Consider the following 16,240-nt stretch of genomic DNA (forward strand, 5'->3'; position numbering starts at 1 on the left):
TTAAATTCCCCTTTGTGACATTAAATCAGGGTTGACATTTGCAATCTCTTTTCACTCCAAAGGACATCCACTCCCCCACACCATTCACACACGCTTTCATTCCCTCCCCCACAGTCTTTCCCCATAGGTGTGCTGAAGGCATGGAGCGCATGTGTTGCTGCGTTGGTCTGTGCTTTGCTTGCAGCTTCTCTTGTCCTGTCCTTCCTTATTTTCAGCAAAGGAGATTGCAGCTACAAAGCCCACTAAAATCCCTGCTCAACAGCCCAACTCTCTGACACACATCTTTTTGTTTCAGCCGTAGAACATGTGGCATGCCTTTTCCCAAGACAACTTATCAGCAGACTGTCTGGCATCAGTGAACTAAACAAATTTTCTTTCCTCAGTGTTTCTTCTTTAACAGGCTCCATGGTTCTGTGTATACTTGTCTTTATACCTGATCTGACTGTTTACAGTGCTTCATTGTTCGTGTTTTGCATGATATCATCTTGTGGATTTGTTGCTGGGCAATGCTATAATAAGGGAATGGCTTGGGAAAGGTTGCTCGCTTATCTGGCCATGTGCTTTTGCCTGTAGAAGAGATTGGCCAGTTGGTTTTCCTTATTTTCTCAGCATGGCTCAGTTTGTCTGACCCATTCCAGCACTCAAATATTTTGTGTTGAGTCAGTTATATCTGCTCCTTGATATTACATCTACTGAAGGGTGAGCGTCTGTTCTTTTTGTTTGTGTGTTTTTTTTCTCAGCAGGCCTGGCCCACTGGCACCCAACAGATCCTCATACCATCATCATGGCAGCAGGTCCCAGGTGTGGCCATCCACAGCTCTGCGCACCAGTCTAATGTTGCTGAATCACCCCTGGAAACACTTGATGCTTCCACTCAGCAGGGACACAGCTGGAGGTGGGTCAACCAACAACCGTTAAAGGGCCAGTGTGGAACATTTGGGAGGCTTCTGTTAGCAGCGTGCACCACTAACTTGTTTGATCTTTGGCCCTAATAGGAGCACAACCCAAGCCAGGACCCAGCAGGAGAGGAAGAAGGTGAAAGCCAGACGTGGAGAGAACCGAAACAGGTTGGTTGGAGCCCTGCAGTTTTTACCTCTGATATTTGATTTGATTTTTGAGTCCTCATCAGGGTTTGATCTCCAAAAGCACAACCAACTGCACTGCAACCTTTTAAACGTATCTTTTTATGTGGTAGATTATGGTTATATTTTTTCAAGAGGTTTTTCTATTTTTATTACAACTTACTCAACGACTCAATGTGTGCTTTTATTTCTTTGTCTAGGGGTATATCCACAGCATCATTACTCAGCAGCAGCGGTGTGACCCCACCCACCTCCAGCACAACGCTGTCCCAGCCAATCATCATCTCCGATACACCCAGCCCGGCAGTCAGCATCATCACTATTCACAGTGACACCGACACAGAGGATGAGCGCAAGTTCCATCCCGCCAGGTGAGGACAAAATACTCCTCTGCACTATTAAGTGGTTTGTTTGTTTTTTTCTGAGGCAGGATTGTTAAAGTTCCCACTGGCATTTCATTTCTTTTATCTTGGATGCAACAGTGCCAGTCCAATATTTCTAGTTCAAAAACAATTCTACATCCTGGAACTATCCTACTATAAGCATGATATATTTTCTGCTCGAGGATGATTTAAAAACTGGGCTTGTTTTGGGTTGATTTATTTAGACTTTGATAACCCGATCATCATTTTCCTGTGAAATAACACTGTTTCTCTGTTTCCATAGCATTGGCCTGAGCCAGCGCACCAACGTTATCAGCTGTGTGACGGTGCACGACTCGGACTCCTCTACAGCCAGTCCCCTGACTCCTCTCCCCCGCACACTAAATACAGCCAGCACCATGTCCTCCCGCCAGGCCAAGTCCCTGGCAGTGGTGGCACCTTCAGTCAAAACCCAGGGGTCTGAGAGAGGGGCACGTGCTCCACGCTTGGAGACCGGTGAGACTCACTCATCTACAGTTGTCTGTGCGTTATCAGTAATGCATTTTATTTTGCACGTGAAAGCAGTATGCTATAATAATACTCGCTACATTTTCATTCTCAGGGAACTACATAAAGCCGAAGAGATCATCCAACCGTCAGCCCTGCAGTTCAGGGGAGGGTATCGAGCGTCATGGTCTGGTGCCGAGCCAGTCACACCCCTTAAACCTCAGCCAGGTGAGGCTTCTTTTGTTGGTGGTGGTTTTTCAGGATTGGACTTGGCTGCTAATAACACCTGTATTCAGTTAAACTGTTGCCTTGTTTTGACTTGTTGACAGATATTTGCATGAACTGGCGCAGGTGCAGATTCACAGACGCTCTCGATGGGAAAGGGTGTCAACTCCTTAGTATTTTAATCTGTGATAGACACGGCAGCCAAGGTTAATTAGTTATACTGGAATTTCTGTCACTATACTCGAACACAGGAAGTCGTAAGTTGAAAAAAGTCCCTCCCAAAGAATGCGATTCATATGATGAACATTTTCAACAAGGAGTCTTAAACTAGGGTTGTTAAAGCGTCAAAGATCTTTCACTGTGGCATAAAACTTTACAATTGAAATCAAACTTGAGGTCATTGAGTCCAAAGTGCTCTCTGCTGGACAAACAATGTAATAGCAGGTGAATCTGTAAATGGCCTAAAACAAACAGAGTATTTATGTACTTTTTATTTAGCCAATCCCAATACGATGATGCCTACTGAAGTGGATTAGTGAAGGAGATTTTTTAAATTTTTAAATTTTTTAAATGTTTTTGGGGGTTTTTTATTGCCTTTATGATAGTGACAGCTGAAGACAGACAGGAAAGGGGGGCAGAAAGAGGGGGGGATGACACGCAGCAAAGGGCCGCAGGTCGGATTCAAACCCTGGGGCGCTGCAGCAAGGACTGAGCCTTAGTACATGGGTCGCCAGCTCTACCCACTGAGCTAACCGGGCGCCCCTGACGGAGATTTGAGACCAACTTCAAGGTTCAATACAATAATCTTAATTTTTTTTTCATCCCTGCTTTCTTCCTGCAAAATAGTTTTAGCTTTTTAGGACTGAGGCCATCTGAGAAGGAAACTACTACTACTACTACTTCTAACTTTTGATGTTGAACCGCTCACAGTTCATGAACCTATGATATGCGTGAATTGGCTAGAAAGGGTCACCTGTCAAAAAGGTTGGAAATCTATTAAAGTGTAGAAGCAATAGCTGCTTCATCCTTTTTAAATGTCACTAACCCATCAGGTTGCTCAGTACCCACAAAGTTTTCTTTTGAATTTAGTAAAGTTTCCAAACATACCTCATCCATCATGATGAATTTTGTTAAATAAGTCTAAAATGATGCACATTGAATGTATATTATTTCCATGTGAAGGAATGATGTATAAACAAAGGTGTTATTGCTGATATCTGATGGTTTCTTTTTAGGTTCAGCCCGTGGTTTCTTCCTCTCAGGAGCGTTCCCACAGTGACTCCTCTTTGCGTCGCCAGCAGACGTTCCCTCCGGCTGTCTCCGGCTCTCACTACTTCCCCGAGGTGTCCGCCCTAGCCTCTGCCCCGGCCCCTGGCACCACCCTTTACACCTACTCAGCCTCCACTGCCCTCTCCTCAGCATCTCAGGCCATGGAGCAGCTCCTAGGCCGCGGTCACAGCAGCCACGGGCACTCCCCCTCCGCCTATGCAGCAACATACACCTCATCCTCCTCCTCCAGGAGGGACTCGGCCAGTCGTAAGGATTCTGTCAGTCTGCTGCACGGCCTCCCCGCAGCCTACCAGCATCAGTTTGCCACTGGTTCTCCCTACGTTAGTGTGACACCCCGGGCCGAGGCTTACAGTGCCTACCAGCTAAGCCCCAGGCGCCTCACACAGTACCCCTACCTATAGGGAGCCGCACACACTTTGAACAAAGAAAAAGAAAAAATCTGTTTCCCCACATACTATCACAAAGGGACATTTAAACTGTATTTCTAGTAGAATAACTGTTGGTCTCTTATATGTTTGCTGCTTTTGACTTCCAAGGCGGTATTTCACTCATACACACGCTCTCTTGGACTGTTTTAGTGTTTTTGAAACGTTCTATGGTATTATTTGATATATCTTTTCTTTTTTTCTCCCTTAAAAATACAATTATGGCATTGTGGTAAATGTATTTTACTCCTGTTTATCTTGAGGTTTTGTGTGAAGAGAGATTATCCTCCTGTCACAAACTGCGACGACACTTTAGGCGAGCTGTAAGACGCCTGACTCACAAGGCTAGTGAAGGGCTAGCTGACAAAGAGAGTTACAAGTAATTTGTTTTTATGAGCCTTGTTGCAAAGTTTTCACACTAATCCAATGAGGCCCCCGTGTTTTTACCTAACATAACAATGACTGTACCTTAACCATGTCTGTTTACTCACAAATGTCTTTTTACTATGTTTAAATTATGTTTTGTCAGTGTGAGATAGGAAGAAGAAGGTCCACGAAGATGTCGAAGAAGAGAGAGGTGTGGAAAAAACTGTGATGGATACATGTTTAATTTAAGTGCACATGTGATAGTCTGTTAATGTAGTGACAGTGTTTAGGCAGGATTAATCATGTCCTTATGCAATAGAAACATTTTTTAAAACATGCATCAACTGAGTGCTGAATGTAATTTATGAAGTACAGAGGAGAGGGATCACCATCCTGAGGAGTGACATGAAAAGCTTTTGTTTGAAATTGTTTAAAAAAAAAAAAAAAAAGAAATTAACCTTCTTCCTTACTTTCTCTCCATGAAATATAAAAGTAATCCAGTTTCACATGGACTGAACGATATTCTCTATCTGTGAATCCTGACTGTGTAGGACCTTCTCATTATGAAAACAGACCTATGGCCAGTTTTGACTGTTTTATATTGAGAAACAGTGGGATTTTTTTGTCCTGTTTTCTTCCCATGACACTTTGGAAATGCTCGCTAGGAAGTTGTAACAAACTACCCACTCTGCTGTACAATGACTGATGGAAAAATTAGTTAATGCAGTCTGTTAACAACTAGGCCTTCTGCCACAGAAATGTGCAGAAGTGGCCGTTTTGGCTGAATAGAATATGTTGAAATAGTTTTTCACATATGGATTACTACATTGTGGATACGGCAGTCGCACTGTTAGTCTCGTCTGAATTCAGAACAGACTTGGAGCTGTTTCCTGCCGCCATCTTTTTAAAGGTGGTGAATCTCGGGATTGTTTCTGTGGGTTATGAAAGCTTTTTAGTAAATCCTTCCCTGTTGTGTTTGCATCAGTTTTGTGTTGTAATGTCTGAATATTTAACTGTATTTCATCTTAACATAGTATAGTTAAGAGGCTATTTGGTAGAACTAATTCAGGGAAAAAAGGTTTCAGCTCAAATAATCCACTGTCACAGTTTTCAATAAAATAACCACAAATTCATAATGGTTTGTTTTCATTATTCTTCATCACATCTTCCAACATTTTACTATAAATTAAAGGTCCAGTATGTAACATTTAAGAGGATCTGTTATATAATATAATATTCAAAGGTATGTTTTCATTAGTGTATGATCACCTGAATATAAGAATTGTGTTTTTTGTTACCTTACAATAAGCTGTTTTTATAAACAGACACCACAGGTCACCTTCCATATTAAACCACCATGTTTCTACAGTAGCCCAGAGGGGACAAACCAAACACTGGGGAGGACTAGGATAGGGCCTTTTTAATTTTTCCCAAGTTTCCCAGCCATCATAGTTTTCTCTTACACACAGCCTGTTCTCATTCCCAGGTCTACGAATACAGACGCGAGCAGTGTTCAGTTAGTTGCAATCTGTAACTTCACCGCTATATGCTACTAAATCCTACACACTGGTCCTTTAATGCTTTTCTTTGATTTCCCTCATTATTCTGAACTTAAACTGCCATGACAGAAGCGTGTTACTTTATCTTTGGATTGTGTAACTCAGTGTGGCAGCAGCAGTTGTTTGTACAGTAGCTGGAAGGAGCACAGGTAATAAAAGTTTTTATGTACCTTGGCAAGGCTATTCAGGCCATTTCCAGGGTACATCAACATAAGTTTTAAGTGTGCATATAAAAAAATTCACACACACATTTACAGAGAGCACCACGTGGGAGGGATTGTCTATGATGGTTCATACTTGTTTATGTTTTAGGAATAAAAGATTTTATCACCTTCAGTTTAGTTTATATATATTTTGTTGAGCTTGTTGTCCTGTTTATTTATGTTTATTTTGTGTTTGTACATTGAGAGCAACATAAAACCTGTGATTCTCAATGTGTTAAGAAAATACACCCTATTGGATATGCTATTGGGTATCCACCTGAAGGGTAATATATGCCAAACTACACATATACAAAATATAAACTGGCTATTACACTATACTTATACTTCCGGGTGTGTGTTTTTTTGTTGTTCTCATAGCCACACTGCGGATAAACTGAACTGATTCAAATCAACAGCAAAGGTAGTCTGCACTTGTATCATTTCTTTTTAATCAATGTTCAACATTTATCAAATGAATAATATAAATGTACAGCCATATATTTTGGGATGCCCACTTTACACAGCCAAAGGTAGAAGAAACATTTAAATACAAACAAACAGTGGAGACTAACCAAGATAACATTACATAAAATGCTGTCCATCTTATTTTACTAGAACATTATTCTTCATGTCTCAAACACTAAATTTCACAGATGTTTCTTAACTTATTGAACAGGAAATGTCTAAGATGAGTCAACAAATCAGCAGTTAGCGTTTTATTTATGTTAAATAAATAAATCAGAATACATTCTGCATTAAAGTTAACATGAACTTTAAGGATCTAAGGATTAATATATACATATATAAATAATTTAAGAATAATGGAATAAAATAGAACAAAACACAACATCCCTCATACCACTGAATAATGTGCTTTAAATCAGAATGAGTACTTCATATTTAATTTGTTAATATTTTGCAGTTATTCCTATTGTGATAAAAAAAAATCTATACAACAATACTTTAGAACAAAGTCACAGATCAAAACTTACAATCAGTGCAACTCTTTTCAAAACCGCCTCCCAGGTCAACACGAAAAGAGTTTTAAACACTTACAGAACCTTCCACAAAGCCTCTCAGGCCTTCGCTTCTTCCAAGAGCAGAATGCCGACCGAGGCGTGGGGGCCACCTGAGATGTCTGTCCATTACAAGCAACTTGGCCATGCAAATCGCAGTCACTGGGTCGGTCTGTTCAGACCTGACGAGAAAGGGAGATGTCGCAGTAATTTCACGTGCTGTTAAACTGTCAGCAGCCGTCCATCTCATGTCCCGGCAGCAGCACACAGCTGAACATTTTCTGTAGTGTGGACATGAAACCAGTCTGTCTTGAGTAAGGGCTAAAGAGGGGCAGATAAAGAGAGAGGTCTGTTTAGTATAAGGCTTTACATCATATACATGAGGGTGCTGAAAGTGCATTACAGAAGTATAATCTGTTATGAAGGATATACTTACAGTGTTGACTTGACAATTCCAGTCTTCATGTAATACAAAGCGTCCATTGATTCGTCGTCCCTCCCCTGCTGCTCCTCTGCAATCTGGTCCCAGATCTCTGTGTTGACCCACAAGGACCCGGGCAGGGTCAGGCTGGCCCGTGTGCAGGTAATCCAGCGGCACAGAGGGCAGGAGACCGTGCGGATGATGCCATCCACCTTGCACAGTTTCTCCAGGCAGGGAGCGCAGAAGGTGTGGTTGCAGTGGAGGACCCGTGGGATCCTGTGGCTGCGTGAGTACTTGTAGAAGCACACCACACACTCGAGCTCTTCATTTTCAGGCATGGTGACCGGGTGATGCAGATGGATCCCTTCACAAGACATCCTGCAGCACATAACATGACAAAATAATCAGTAAAGAAAAAGGACATGGCATAAAATATTCAATATAGTAAATATGAAATGGTAGTAAAATGAATAAAATAATCAAAAAGATCCATTATTACTACAATACAAAAGTATCTGCAGTCTTTTTAGAACAATACTTACTTCCACAATTGATAGAGTGCTCTGCTTTATCGACGGTAATGTTACTGCTGGTTGGAGTCAGCACTTATGCTGGCAGTGTGGGTTGTGGCGTGCTCTTAAAGCAGCAAATCCTGTATACGTGACGGATCTAATCACGTGTCGCGGAGTTCCAAGGAAGCGCTGCCTTCAGGTAAATGTTCTGTGGAATTCCACTCACTAAGCATCAGCGGCTGCATACACATGCACATGACTTCTATGGCTGGTTTCATTATCTAATCAACTGTTTATAGCCTTTGAGAGGTATCTTATTTCATTTTGAGTGAAATGACAGGTTTATTTGAAAGGAAATCAAACTTTGACCTTGTTTTACGACAACTTGTTTATGGAAGGTTTAAAGTATTTTTTGTCACAAAGCAGGTAACAGGAAGTTCTTCTAAAATGCCCTGCCAAGCAGGGTAATTTATTTGCATTTACTATGAAAACATACAATGTCACACAAGATTAACTGAAGCATGGAAATTTGGGCATTTGCTGTATAATCACACAAACCCACTCCCATCATCAGCAGTGTCTTTTTTTTTAAAGATGGTGCCAAGAAAACAGCAATAGAAAGGCGAATCTTCTGCTTTCAGACAATTTTTCTGTTGAAACATTAGATACACAGTAGACCCATCTTTACTAAATGCAATGCACAACAGGAAATTATCAGCAATTATATGAGCCTGGGCCATGGCCTGTCTGCGTGTTTGCCTGCCCTGCTTAGCAAACACTAGACATTTCTTTAGAACCATGACAGACGAGCCGAGGCCATTTCTATAAATAAAGAGAACAAAACACAAAGAAAGAATTATCAAAAAGAAAATAATATACAGAAATAAAATGTTGGTTCTCTTCATGTGTCTCCTTACTTGGACCTATATAGAGTGGCGGTATACTGGTCAGCTAAGCCAATTTAAAAAAAAAGGTACAGGTCTCTATTTACTTCTGTGCAGACAACGGGTTCACTGCTTGGCTCATGGGTTGACGGGAGACTTGAGACTCTGACCATGTGTCTGTAGCTCTTTCACAGACTGATATGCCAAGTGTGTGTGTTTTTATGCTTTTCCTCTAGATATAAAAGAGAACTTGGTACTGCATCATCAGGTGTAAGATTGCTGCAGAACATAGACCGTACCGATGAGCTACAGAAGTACTGATACCTGTACAAGGTTAGAGCTGCATCACATTTTGGCGTACTGTTTTTGGACTTATAAGCATTTGTTTTTCACCTTTCTTTACATGTGATTTTGCTGTTGTCACTGACAGCCTTACTCACTGATGTGCCTCAAACCTTAAAACGCTACCCTTTCCCGCTGCTCCACATGGACCTCGAGGCAGCATAAAAGATCTCTGTCAGGAAAATATGCAAAAATAAATCTTACATGGGGATGATATATGTCTGTGTTGTGTGTTTTAATTATTTCACCTGGATATCAACAATTCCAAGAAATTAAAAGGCAGAGAAACTGGTTTTTGAACTGCAGCTGCAGGTTAATGAAACCTGACGCTTCAATGCTATGAAAAGAGAAACTGGCTCCAATGCCACAAACAAGTTGCTCACGCTTCAAATGCACAAGATTAATCAAGAACACCCTACAACTGGTCTCTGTGGCACTCACTTTCTCCCAACTTTGAAAACCTTTGGTGCTGCAACGAGTCACAGAGAGTTCTATTTGATCCGATAAATGAGCACCGCAGAGGGAAATACATTTTGTAAAAGGGGATGGGCACGGGAACGCCTACTTAACTGTTAAAGAAACAAGCTTTTATCAGTAATGTTCATGATAGTGCAGGAGAGCGACATTTTATTTATTTCATTTCACCTCAGTAAAGCATATTTGTGTTTGTGACCAGCCGCCAGCGTGGTGCAACAAACTATGACCTGTTTTGCATGTCATAATTTCCACAACCCATGAGCCAAGTTTGTTCCTACAGCTGACATAAACCACTGAAGCACAGAGTGGATCACAACCGTTTTAATAAGCCCCTCCAATCCCCCGGTCCTACTACCACTCCCGTCCACTCCCCCACCTCCTCCTCCTCCTCTTCTTCTTCTTCTCCTCCTCAGTCCTTCCTGGGTGGGTCGGCTTTGAGTTCCCGTCTTCCAAAGTCCATGGTGGTGGTGGTGGTGGTTGTGGTGGTGGTGGTGGTCGTGGAGGGGTTTAACCGAGGACAGAACATCCCTCCCCCACGTAGTGTGTTTGTAGAATGTGGAGTCCGCTAGCTGGCTCGCCTGCAGGGGGGAGCGTCGCCCTACAACACTGGCTCCTCTTACTCCTGGGCTATGCTCCTCAGCACGTACTTGACTGTGTAGGCAAACGCCGCAAAGCCTACGATCACAAAGAGGTTGGCTAGAGCCCCACCTAGAAGTCCGTGGTTCCGATTGGCCTGCTGCAGGCCAGGGGCGGGGTTGGCGCCCCCGAGCGGGACGGGACCTCCATTGAGGGCGGGGAGGCCGTAGTGGGCGTGCTGAGGGTCACCGTCGGGCACCACGTCGGGTAAGGGCAGGGGCTGAGTGCGAGCGCTTAACTCCTCCTGGGCCTTCTGTTTCTGCTTCATCTCCTGGTGGAGGGAACGGAAAGAAATGAGAAAACGCTAGGCCGACAAAAAGGAAGGAGGAGAGAGGAAGACAATAAGTTACAGATTGCCTCATACGTACATCGACTACATCGGGAAACAGCTCACAGAAGACTTTATCCTTGAGGTTGAAGGCCAGGCTTTGGGCTGACAGCTGTCTTTTCTGGAAAAACAAAAGAAATGTGAATCAAATATTTGAGACGTCGCGGGTCACTGTGCTCTGCATTCATCGTCATCGGTTTGGACTCACTGTGTAGTCAGAGGTCTCAATGCTGCCGAGGGTGGGGCCTTTCTCCACCATGAAGCTGAGCAGACCCGTGAGGATGGTGGAGACGGACCACGCAGGATTCCACGTGTCTGGATGGAAGTCTGTGATGGACAAACATAACCTGCGGAGAAAACAAGCAAAGTTACACTAATAAGGAGCGATGTGGCCAAAGTCATTTTCAAAAACTCTTTAAATGTTGAATTCTAATTCAATTCATCAGTGAGAAACTTTCTTACCTTGTATTACACTTAAATCTCCCATTTGGTGTTATCATATAGATACTTGGTGGTTTAAAGGGGAATTCGCGAGGAAATATAAGTTTTCCATGATAATATCCTCCTAAAAGAAACAAGACAGCGTGAAGCAGAAAACGTGACTCAGTTACGGGCTGCCGTCTCGAGCTCAGAGAGATCGACAGGAATGAACTTGTCAAAATATGCTACTGAAAAGAAGCAACCTTAAATGAGACTTTGCGGTCTGCGGGTTTTTACCTTCATATGGAGTTTTTTCAGGACCTCTGACTACATAGTGCCTAGAGGAGACAGCAAAGATGTCTGTTAGTGACAGTTTTTAACAAAACAACAACAAAAAAGTAAACAGCATTACATTCCAAACAAAGCATTTTTGGTAGACTCTCCATCCTCCAGACCTGCATAAATGTGCTAGCAATCACCTAGAATCAGACTCTGCAACATACCAGGACAATGGTATGTTTTCAAATCAAAAGAAGTATATCTGCAGTCTATCTGTAATGCATGGATAGAGATTAAACATATTTTCTCAGCCTCTTGAAATAGAACCACAAGGAGACGCACGGTTATATTCACATCACATGCAAGGCTATGCAATAGAGAAACACCTGCATACCGACTCCAAACCACAGGTTTACTCTAAGTACATAGAAATACGTATATATACAGTGTGTGTGTCTATATATAGTTTTATTTCAGTTTTATGTTTTAACAGTGTGCAGAGACAATAAATAAAAAAACATTTGCTTCCTTGTTTCTTTAGCCTGATAAAGCAATGATAGGAGTGCAGCCAAACACAGTACAAAGAGAAAAAAACTCAACTCATTCCAGAGAAATTACTGAACAAAAACTTTGAAGGGTTAGCAAGGTTAAATATAAATGGATAAGAAGATAAGAATAATATCCTTGAGGGGGTTATATTTGTATAAGAATAACAACAGATGTCAGAACAGAGGCCCAGGAAAACCAATGCCGTGACTTAGGAGTGTCAGTGTCATCTGGTGGAAAATCCTCTTGACGGTATGTGACCGTAAACACTTTACCTTATATTTAATGAACTCCTAAGTTAAGAAGGTATTTGTATAATTAATATGTCGCTAGCATTTGAACAAACATATACACAAACAGCTGTTGACAGAAATGACAAAGTGAAGCAGGAAAAGAGTAAATGAATGTGATATTAGTGACACATAACCTTTATAGGTTAACATGGAATAGAGATTGTCCCTGCAAGAGAAAAGTGTAAATAACTCCAGCTTATCTGCATTACAGGTTACTGGTAAAAAGTTCATATTAAAAGCCAAACACAGTTTGGCTTTGGTCCAGGTTTCTAAGGTATGTGTCTTTGAGATTTTTCCCTCCAACACAGATTGTATAAAACATTGCTGAAATCTCTGTGACGTCACCCATGGGTCTTGTTGGAGGTAGGGTTGAAAAGGGGCAGACATTTTTAGGTAACTTTCCAGCAACTTTCCATTGAAAGATAAGCTTGGAATTTTGGAAACATTCCAATTTGGAAAACTTTCATGGGAATTAATGGGAAATTATGGGAATTAAGGGGAATTTAGGAGAATTAACCGGAAAATTGTAATCGTAATTCATACAATATTGAGATGTATTTTCTTTGTATTTGTACTACGTTGGTCGTTTTAATGTAGATTTTAAATGCTCCTACACACTTGTTTACATTGCTGCTTTAGTCCGATCACCAATTTATGCATTGCACGGTGTTGCTGTGCGTGCAATACAATGTAAAGTTTTGTTTACAAGCTGGTTTGCTTAATAGGCTAATGTAGCTAACAATAACACTAGCCTGCCACTGCCCCTGGTGGCTCGAGACAAACGCCACAGCACTTGTTTAAACTGAAATGGAAAAATATTATTGAAATGTAAGACTTGCAATAACGGAATTACTTGAAAAGTTAGTGTTTCTGTAGAAAAACGTTATTATTTCACATTGAGCTTGTTTAGATGAGCCACAAACAATAACAACACAGCTGTACTGGTGGCGTCCATGTTCTTTCCGACTCGTAATGCCCAAAGACAAATGGAACGCTATAAGTGGTACAAGCCAGGCAATTACATCACATTCTCGCGTCAGAGCAACTCGGGCGGGGGATTTACGAGACAAATGGTTAGCACCATAAGTAGTAGCCCAAACCATTGACCTTTAGCTTAACATATGATGGTAGCTAGTATGCTGCCTTTGATTTTCTATGGCCATTGTTATGGTTATATGCGTACAATACAATTAACCCAAATAGGTTAATAGCAATGGGTTATGTATTAACCCCCCCGTCATGGAAAAAATTATTAGACCACCCTTGTTTTCTTCAATTCAGACTGCCATATCAGTAATCAGTGAATTCTTCCCCTCTAAAATCAGTATGAGTCTCGAATATCTAATATTATTATTATTATCATTATACAAAATATTCAGATTATTTGGGGGTGAAATAGTCACAGCGACTTATTGACAGCTTTTCAGAACCAGAGGATGTAACATTAGAGCCCTGAAATGCAACTTATTGCCTTGGTGATGATGTCTGGCTGTGGGCGTTGCCAGGACGGAGACCTTACCATTCTAGGATGTTGGAGGGGAGAGGTTCTGCACAGATGTAAGGCACAGGGTCTTTCTTTATCCTGAGGTAATCCTGCTTGAGTCGCTGAGTGGCTGTTGTTGGAGCTCTCTTATTCCCGTTGTTGTTCATCTGAGGAATTAGAGAAAAAAAGTGGGAAAATTTATTTTGATTTGGTTTACTGAAATGTGTAACTGGTACTCAGTGACATTGCTATCAGGTACTGCGTCAAAGTGTAGCGATCCTTGACTGCACACAACAACAACTCGGCAACTGTTATGCTTTCTGGAAATTCAGTCTTCTTCATTCTTACTACACCAGTTTACAGCTTCTTTCCTTTTGACTAATGGCAGTGTTCAGGATGATGTGTGTGTGTGTGCGTGTGTGTGTGTGTGTGTCTCTCATATATCATATATAGGCTTAGACTCTATGAAGACTGTTTCTTCACAGTTGTTGGTTACACCTCAAAATGCATAGATTAAATAAAGCACACAATATAACGAAGGTTTTGATTGTAGAGATAATTTCTCTTACAATTACACAGTTATCATGATGTATCAACAACAGAATTGCCAGCCATAATTCTGTACCACCTATGTGATTGTACCTTATGTGACCCAGCAGAAAGCTTCAAATGAGAAGCAGCAAATGAAGTCTGCAAAACACTACTGCAGCTTTATGACCAGTACTGTCGCCTGGTTGTCAATGTAGATTAGTGAATGCTTGATAGAGTTGAAATTAAAAGCTTAATACTGTTTCACCTTATCATAATATTGCTGTATAATGGATCCCAGACCTACAGTAGTTCCCAATAAAAACTGGCGACAGCTAGGCCTGTGGGTTATCTAGATTACCCAGTCTAGTTATCTAGATTACATATAGTCAAAAGTCCCAAAATCAGTCAATTTACAATGATAGAAAACATACACAGGCAGCAATATCTGACATCCGAGAATCTGTAACCAATAAATGCTTGTTTTTCACTGCCACTGATAAATTGTATCTCTTTGTTGGCTAACCTGTTTTTCAGATCATTGCTCCAGCTAGCTGTAGAATCAGGTGGCAGTAGCTTTGAATAGGCCACAGGTTGGTAATTTAAACTACATTAAAGCATCAATTATATTTTATGAGCTCATCCTCTGTTTTGCCTGGAACTTAAGTCTGTTTTTATATATATATATATATATATATATATATATATATATATATATATATATACATACACACACATATATATATATATATATATATACAGCTAGTAAAAAGTCCTAAATTAATTTAAATGTATGGCTATTTATTCATATCTCTCATAAAACTTGAACTGCACTGTGACTTTTGCTTGGATTTCTTTTCTATATTTTGTTTTAATCTTTTAAGATTTAATTTAAAAATGTGTCAATTCAGTATTGCCTTGTGTTTCTTTTTTATTTGGTGTTAATTTCTTTGTATGCCCTATATAAATCACGTTGACATACCCTGTTATTGAACGGTGCTGTAAAAATAAACTTGCTATCTGCAGTCATGTAAAAAAAAAAAAGTACATGATCTCACATTAGTGGAGATACTAATTATTTAGTGGTAAAATACTCGTAATATTGACACTGTGCATGAGCTACACGGCTCGGATTTAAATGCAAATGTCTTTTCACCTGATCCCATTGAACTCTAGAGAACTTCCCTCTCAGCCAGCTGCACCACTACCTACTGACCTATGGTTACTGTCATGTGGCTAACAGCTGACAATATGCCTCTATTAGCTGTACGGGAACTGTAACAACGTCAGTGTTGAAATGATGAAGTATCACTTCCTAATAGACAGCAGGCTACTCGGCGTTAACGCAACCTATGTTAGCTGACACTAATCCGCTACTTTGTAAGCTACGTTAATGTTAAATCTCTGGCTAACCGAAGTGATCGATAAGTTAGCTCGATAGCGGACAGTTAGCTCCTCAACTACGGACTGTAAACAAACACAGCAGATCAACTTCTAACTGACATCATATGTAGCCGAGGATTTTTATTTAACTTTAATTTGTATTATTTATATCACAGCGTATCACTGCTGTCTGCCCAGGCGGGGTAACTAGACACGGTGATTTAGAGACTGCTGTAAGGTAGAGCTGGTGAGAAGTCCTGTCTGTGTGGTCTGTGTTAGCCACCAACGGCTAACGGTAGCCGCTAACGGTAGCCACCAACGGCTAACGGTAGCCACCAACGGCTAGGCCACAGCAATGTTTAGCTAACCTGGCGTTAGCACGATCAGTTCTGTTACTAACGACAGCGGAGTCCTACACCGCTCACATTTACTAACGAGAGAGCTTTTAGTACAGACATACCTCTCCAGAGACCCCAGTGGAAATAGGTATTCGTGGCTGGACACGAAATACGGCTGTTGTTTCTGTCGCCAAACCCCAAACCGATAAGACGATGACACCAACGTAGCTTTAGCCAGCAGGAGGAGAAACGACGCTTCCGGTTTTCTTCTTCGTTTGAGTCACAGCGGTTGAAAAATGACACAGAAAGCGCGATACTGAAACAGGCTGATCTGG

General features: G+C 41.2%; 3 protein-coding genes across 5 annotated transcripts in view; 1 reads left to right on the forward strand and 2 right to left on the reverse strand.

The window, feature by feature from the left end:
* The window catches only part of hipk1b (homeodomain interacting protein kinase 1b), a 13,661-nt gene extending 8,268 nt beyond the window's left edge, over positions 1-5,393 (forward strand). For 2 of the 3 annotated variants that reach the window (XM_051413830.1, XM_051413831.1), the window contains 6 exons: positions 741-895; positions 996-1,067; positions 1,283-1,453; positions 1,749-1,960; positions 2,067-2,179; positions 3,412-5,393. In XM_051413830.1, coding sequence (XP_051269790.1) covers positions 741-895; positions 996-1,067; positions 1,283-1,453; positions 1,749-1,960; positions 2,067-2,179; positions 3,412-3,867 — 1,179 coding nt within the window. In that variant the 3' untranslated portion in view covers positions 3,868-5,393. The remainder of the gene's footprint in view (positions 1-740; positions 896-995; positions 1,068-1,282; positions 1,454-1,748; positions 1,961-2,066; positions 2,180-3,411) is intronic. The other variant, XM_051413832.1, reaches the window with a different exon arrangement.
* A 1,053-nt stretch (positions 5,394-6,446) lies between these two features.
* On the reverse strand, positions 6,447-8,269 carry LOC127371166 (RING finger protein 208). The gene is made up of 3 exons (XM_051413834.1): positions 7,999-8,269; positions 7,472-7,834; positions 6,447-7,356 (listed from the first exon to the last, which is right to left on the reverse strand). The coding sequence occupies exons 2-3, from the start codon at positions 7,831-7,833 to the stop codon at positions 7,266-7,268; spliced, it is 453 nt and encodes a 150-aa protein (XP_051269794.1). The 5' UTR covers position 7,834; positions 7,999-8,269; the 3' UTR covers positions 6,447-7,265.
* A 136-nt stretch (positions 8,270-8,405) lies between these two features.
* Positions 8,406-16,191, reverse strand: ube2j2 (ubiquitin-conjugating enzyme E2, J2 (UBC6 homolog, yeast)). The gene is made up of 7 exons (XM_051413833.1): positions 16,028-16,191; positions 13,693-13,823; positions 11,353-11,393; positions 11,098-11,200; positions 10,844-10,982; positions 10,676-10,756; positions 8,406-10,578 (listed from the first exon to the last, which is right to left on the reverse strand). The coding sequence occupies exons 2-7, from the start codon at positions 13,821-13,823 to the stop codon at positions 10,288-10,290; spliced, it is 786 nt and encodes a 261-aa protein (XP_051269793.1). The 5' UTR covers positions 16,028-16,191; the 3' UTR covers positions 8,406-10,287.
* Between the last annotated feature and the right edge of the window lie 49 nt (positions 16,192-16,240).

This window comes from Dicentrarchus labrax, unplaced genomic scaffold (genome assembly GCF_905237075.1).
Source record: "Dicentrarchus labrax unplaced genomic scaffold, dlabrax2021, whole genome shotgun sequence".
Classification (NCBI taxonomy): Eukaryota; Metazoa; Chordata; class Actinopteri; family Moronidae; genus Dicentrarchus; species Dicentrarchus labrax.

Excerpts from the sequence above, each read along its gene's own strand:
- ube2j2 (XM_051413833.1), bottom strand. The coding sequence starts at position 13,823 with ATGAACAACAACGGGAATAAGAGAGCTCCAACAACAGCCACTCAGCGA. Across the intron at positions 11,394-13,692 it reads CCCTCCAACATCCTAGAATG|GCACTATGTAGTCAGAGGTC; the intron begins GTAAGGTCTCCG and ends TGTCTCCTCTAG. Across the intron at positions 10,757-10,843 it reads TTGAGACCTCTGACTACACA|AAAAGACAGCTGTCAGCCCA; the intron begins GTGAGTCCAAAC and ends TTGTTTTTCCAG.
- LOC127371166 (XM_051413834.1), bottom strand. The coding sequence starts at position 7,833 with ATGTCTTGTGAAGGGATCCATCTGCATCACCCGGTCACCATGCCTGAA. Across the intron at positions 7,357-7,471 it reads GGAATTGTCAAGTCAACACT|CCCTTACTCAAGACAGACTG; the intron begins GTAAGTATATCC and ends GCCCCTCTTTAG.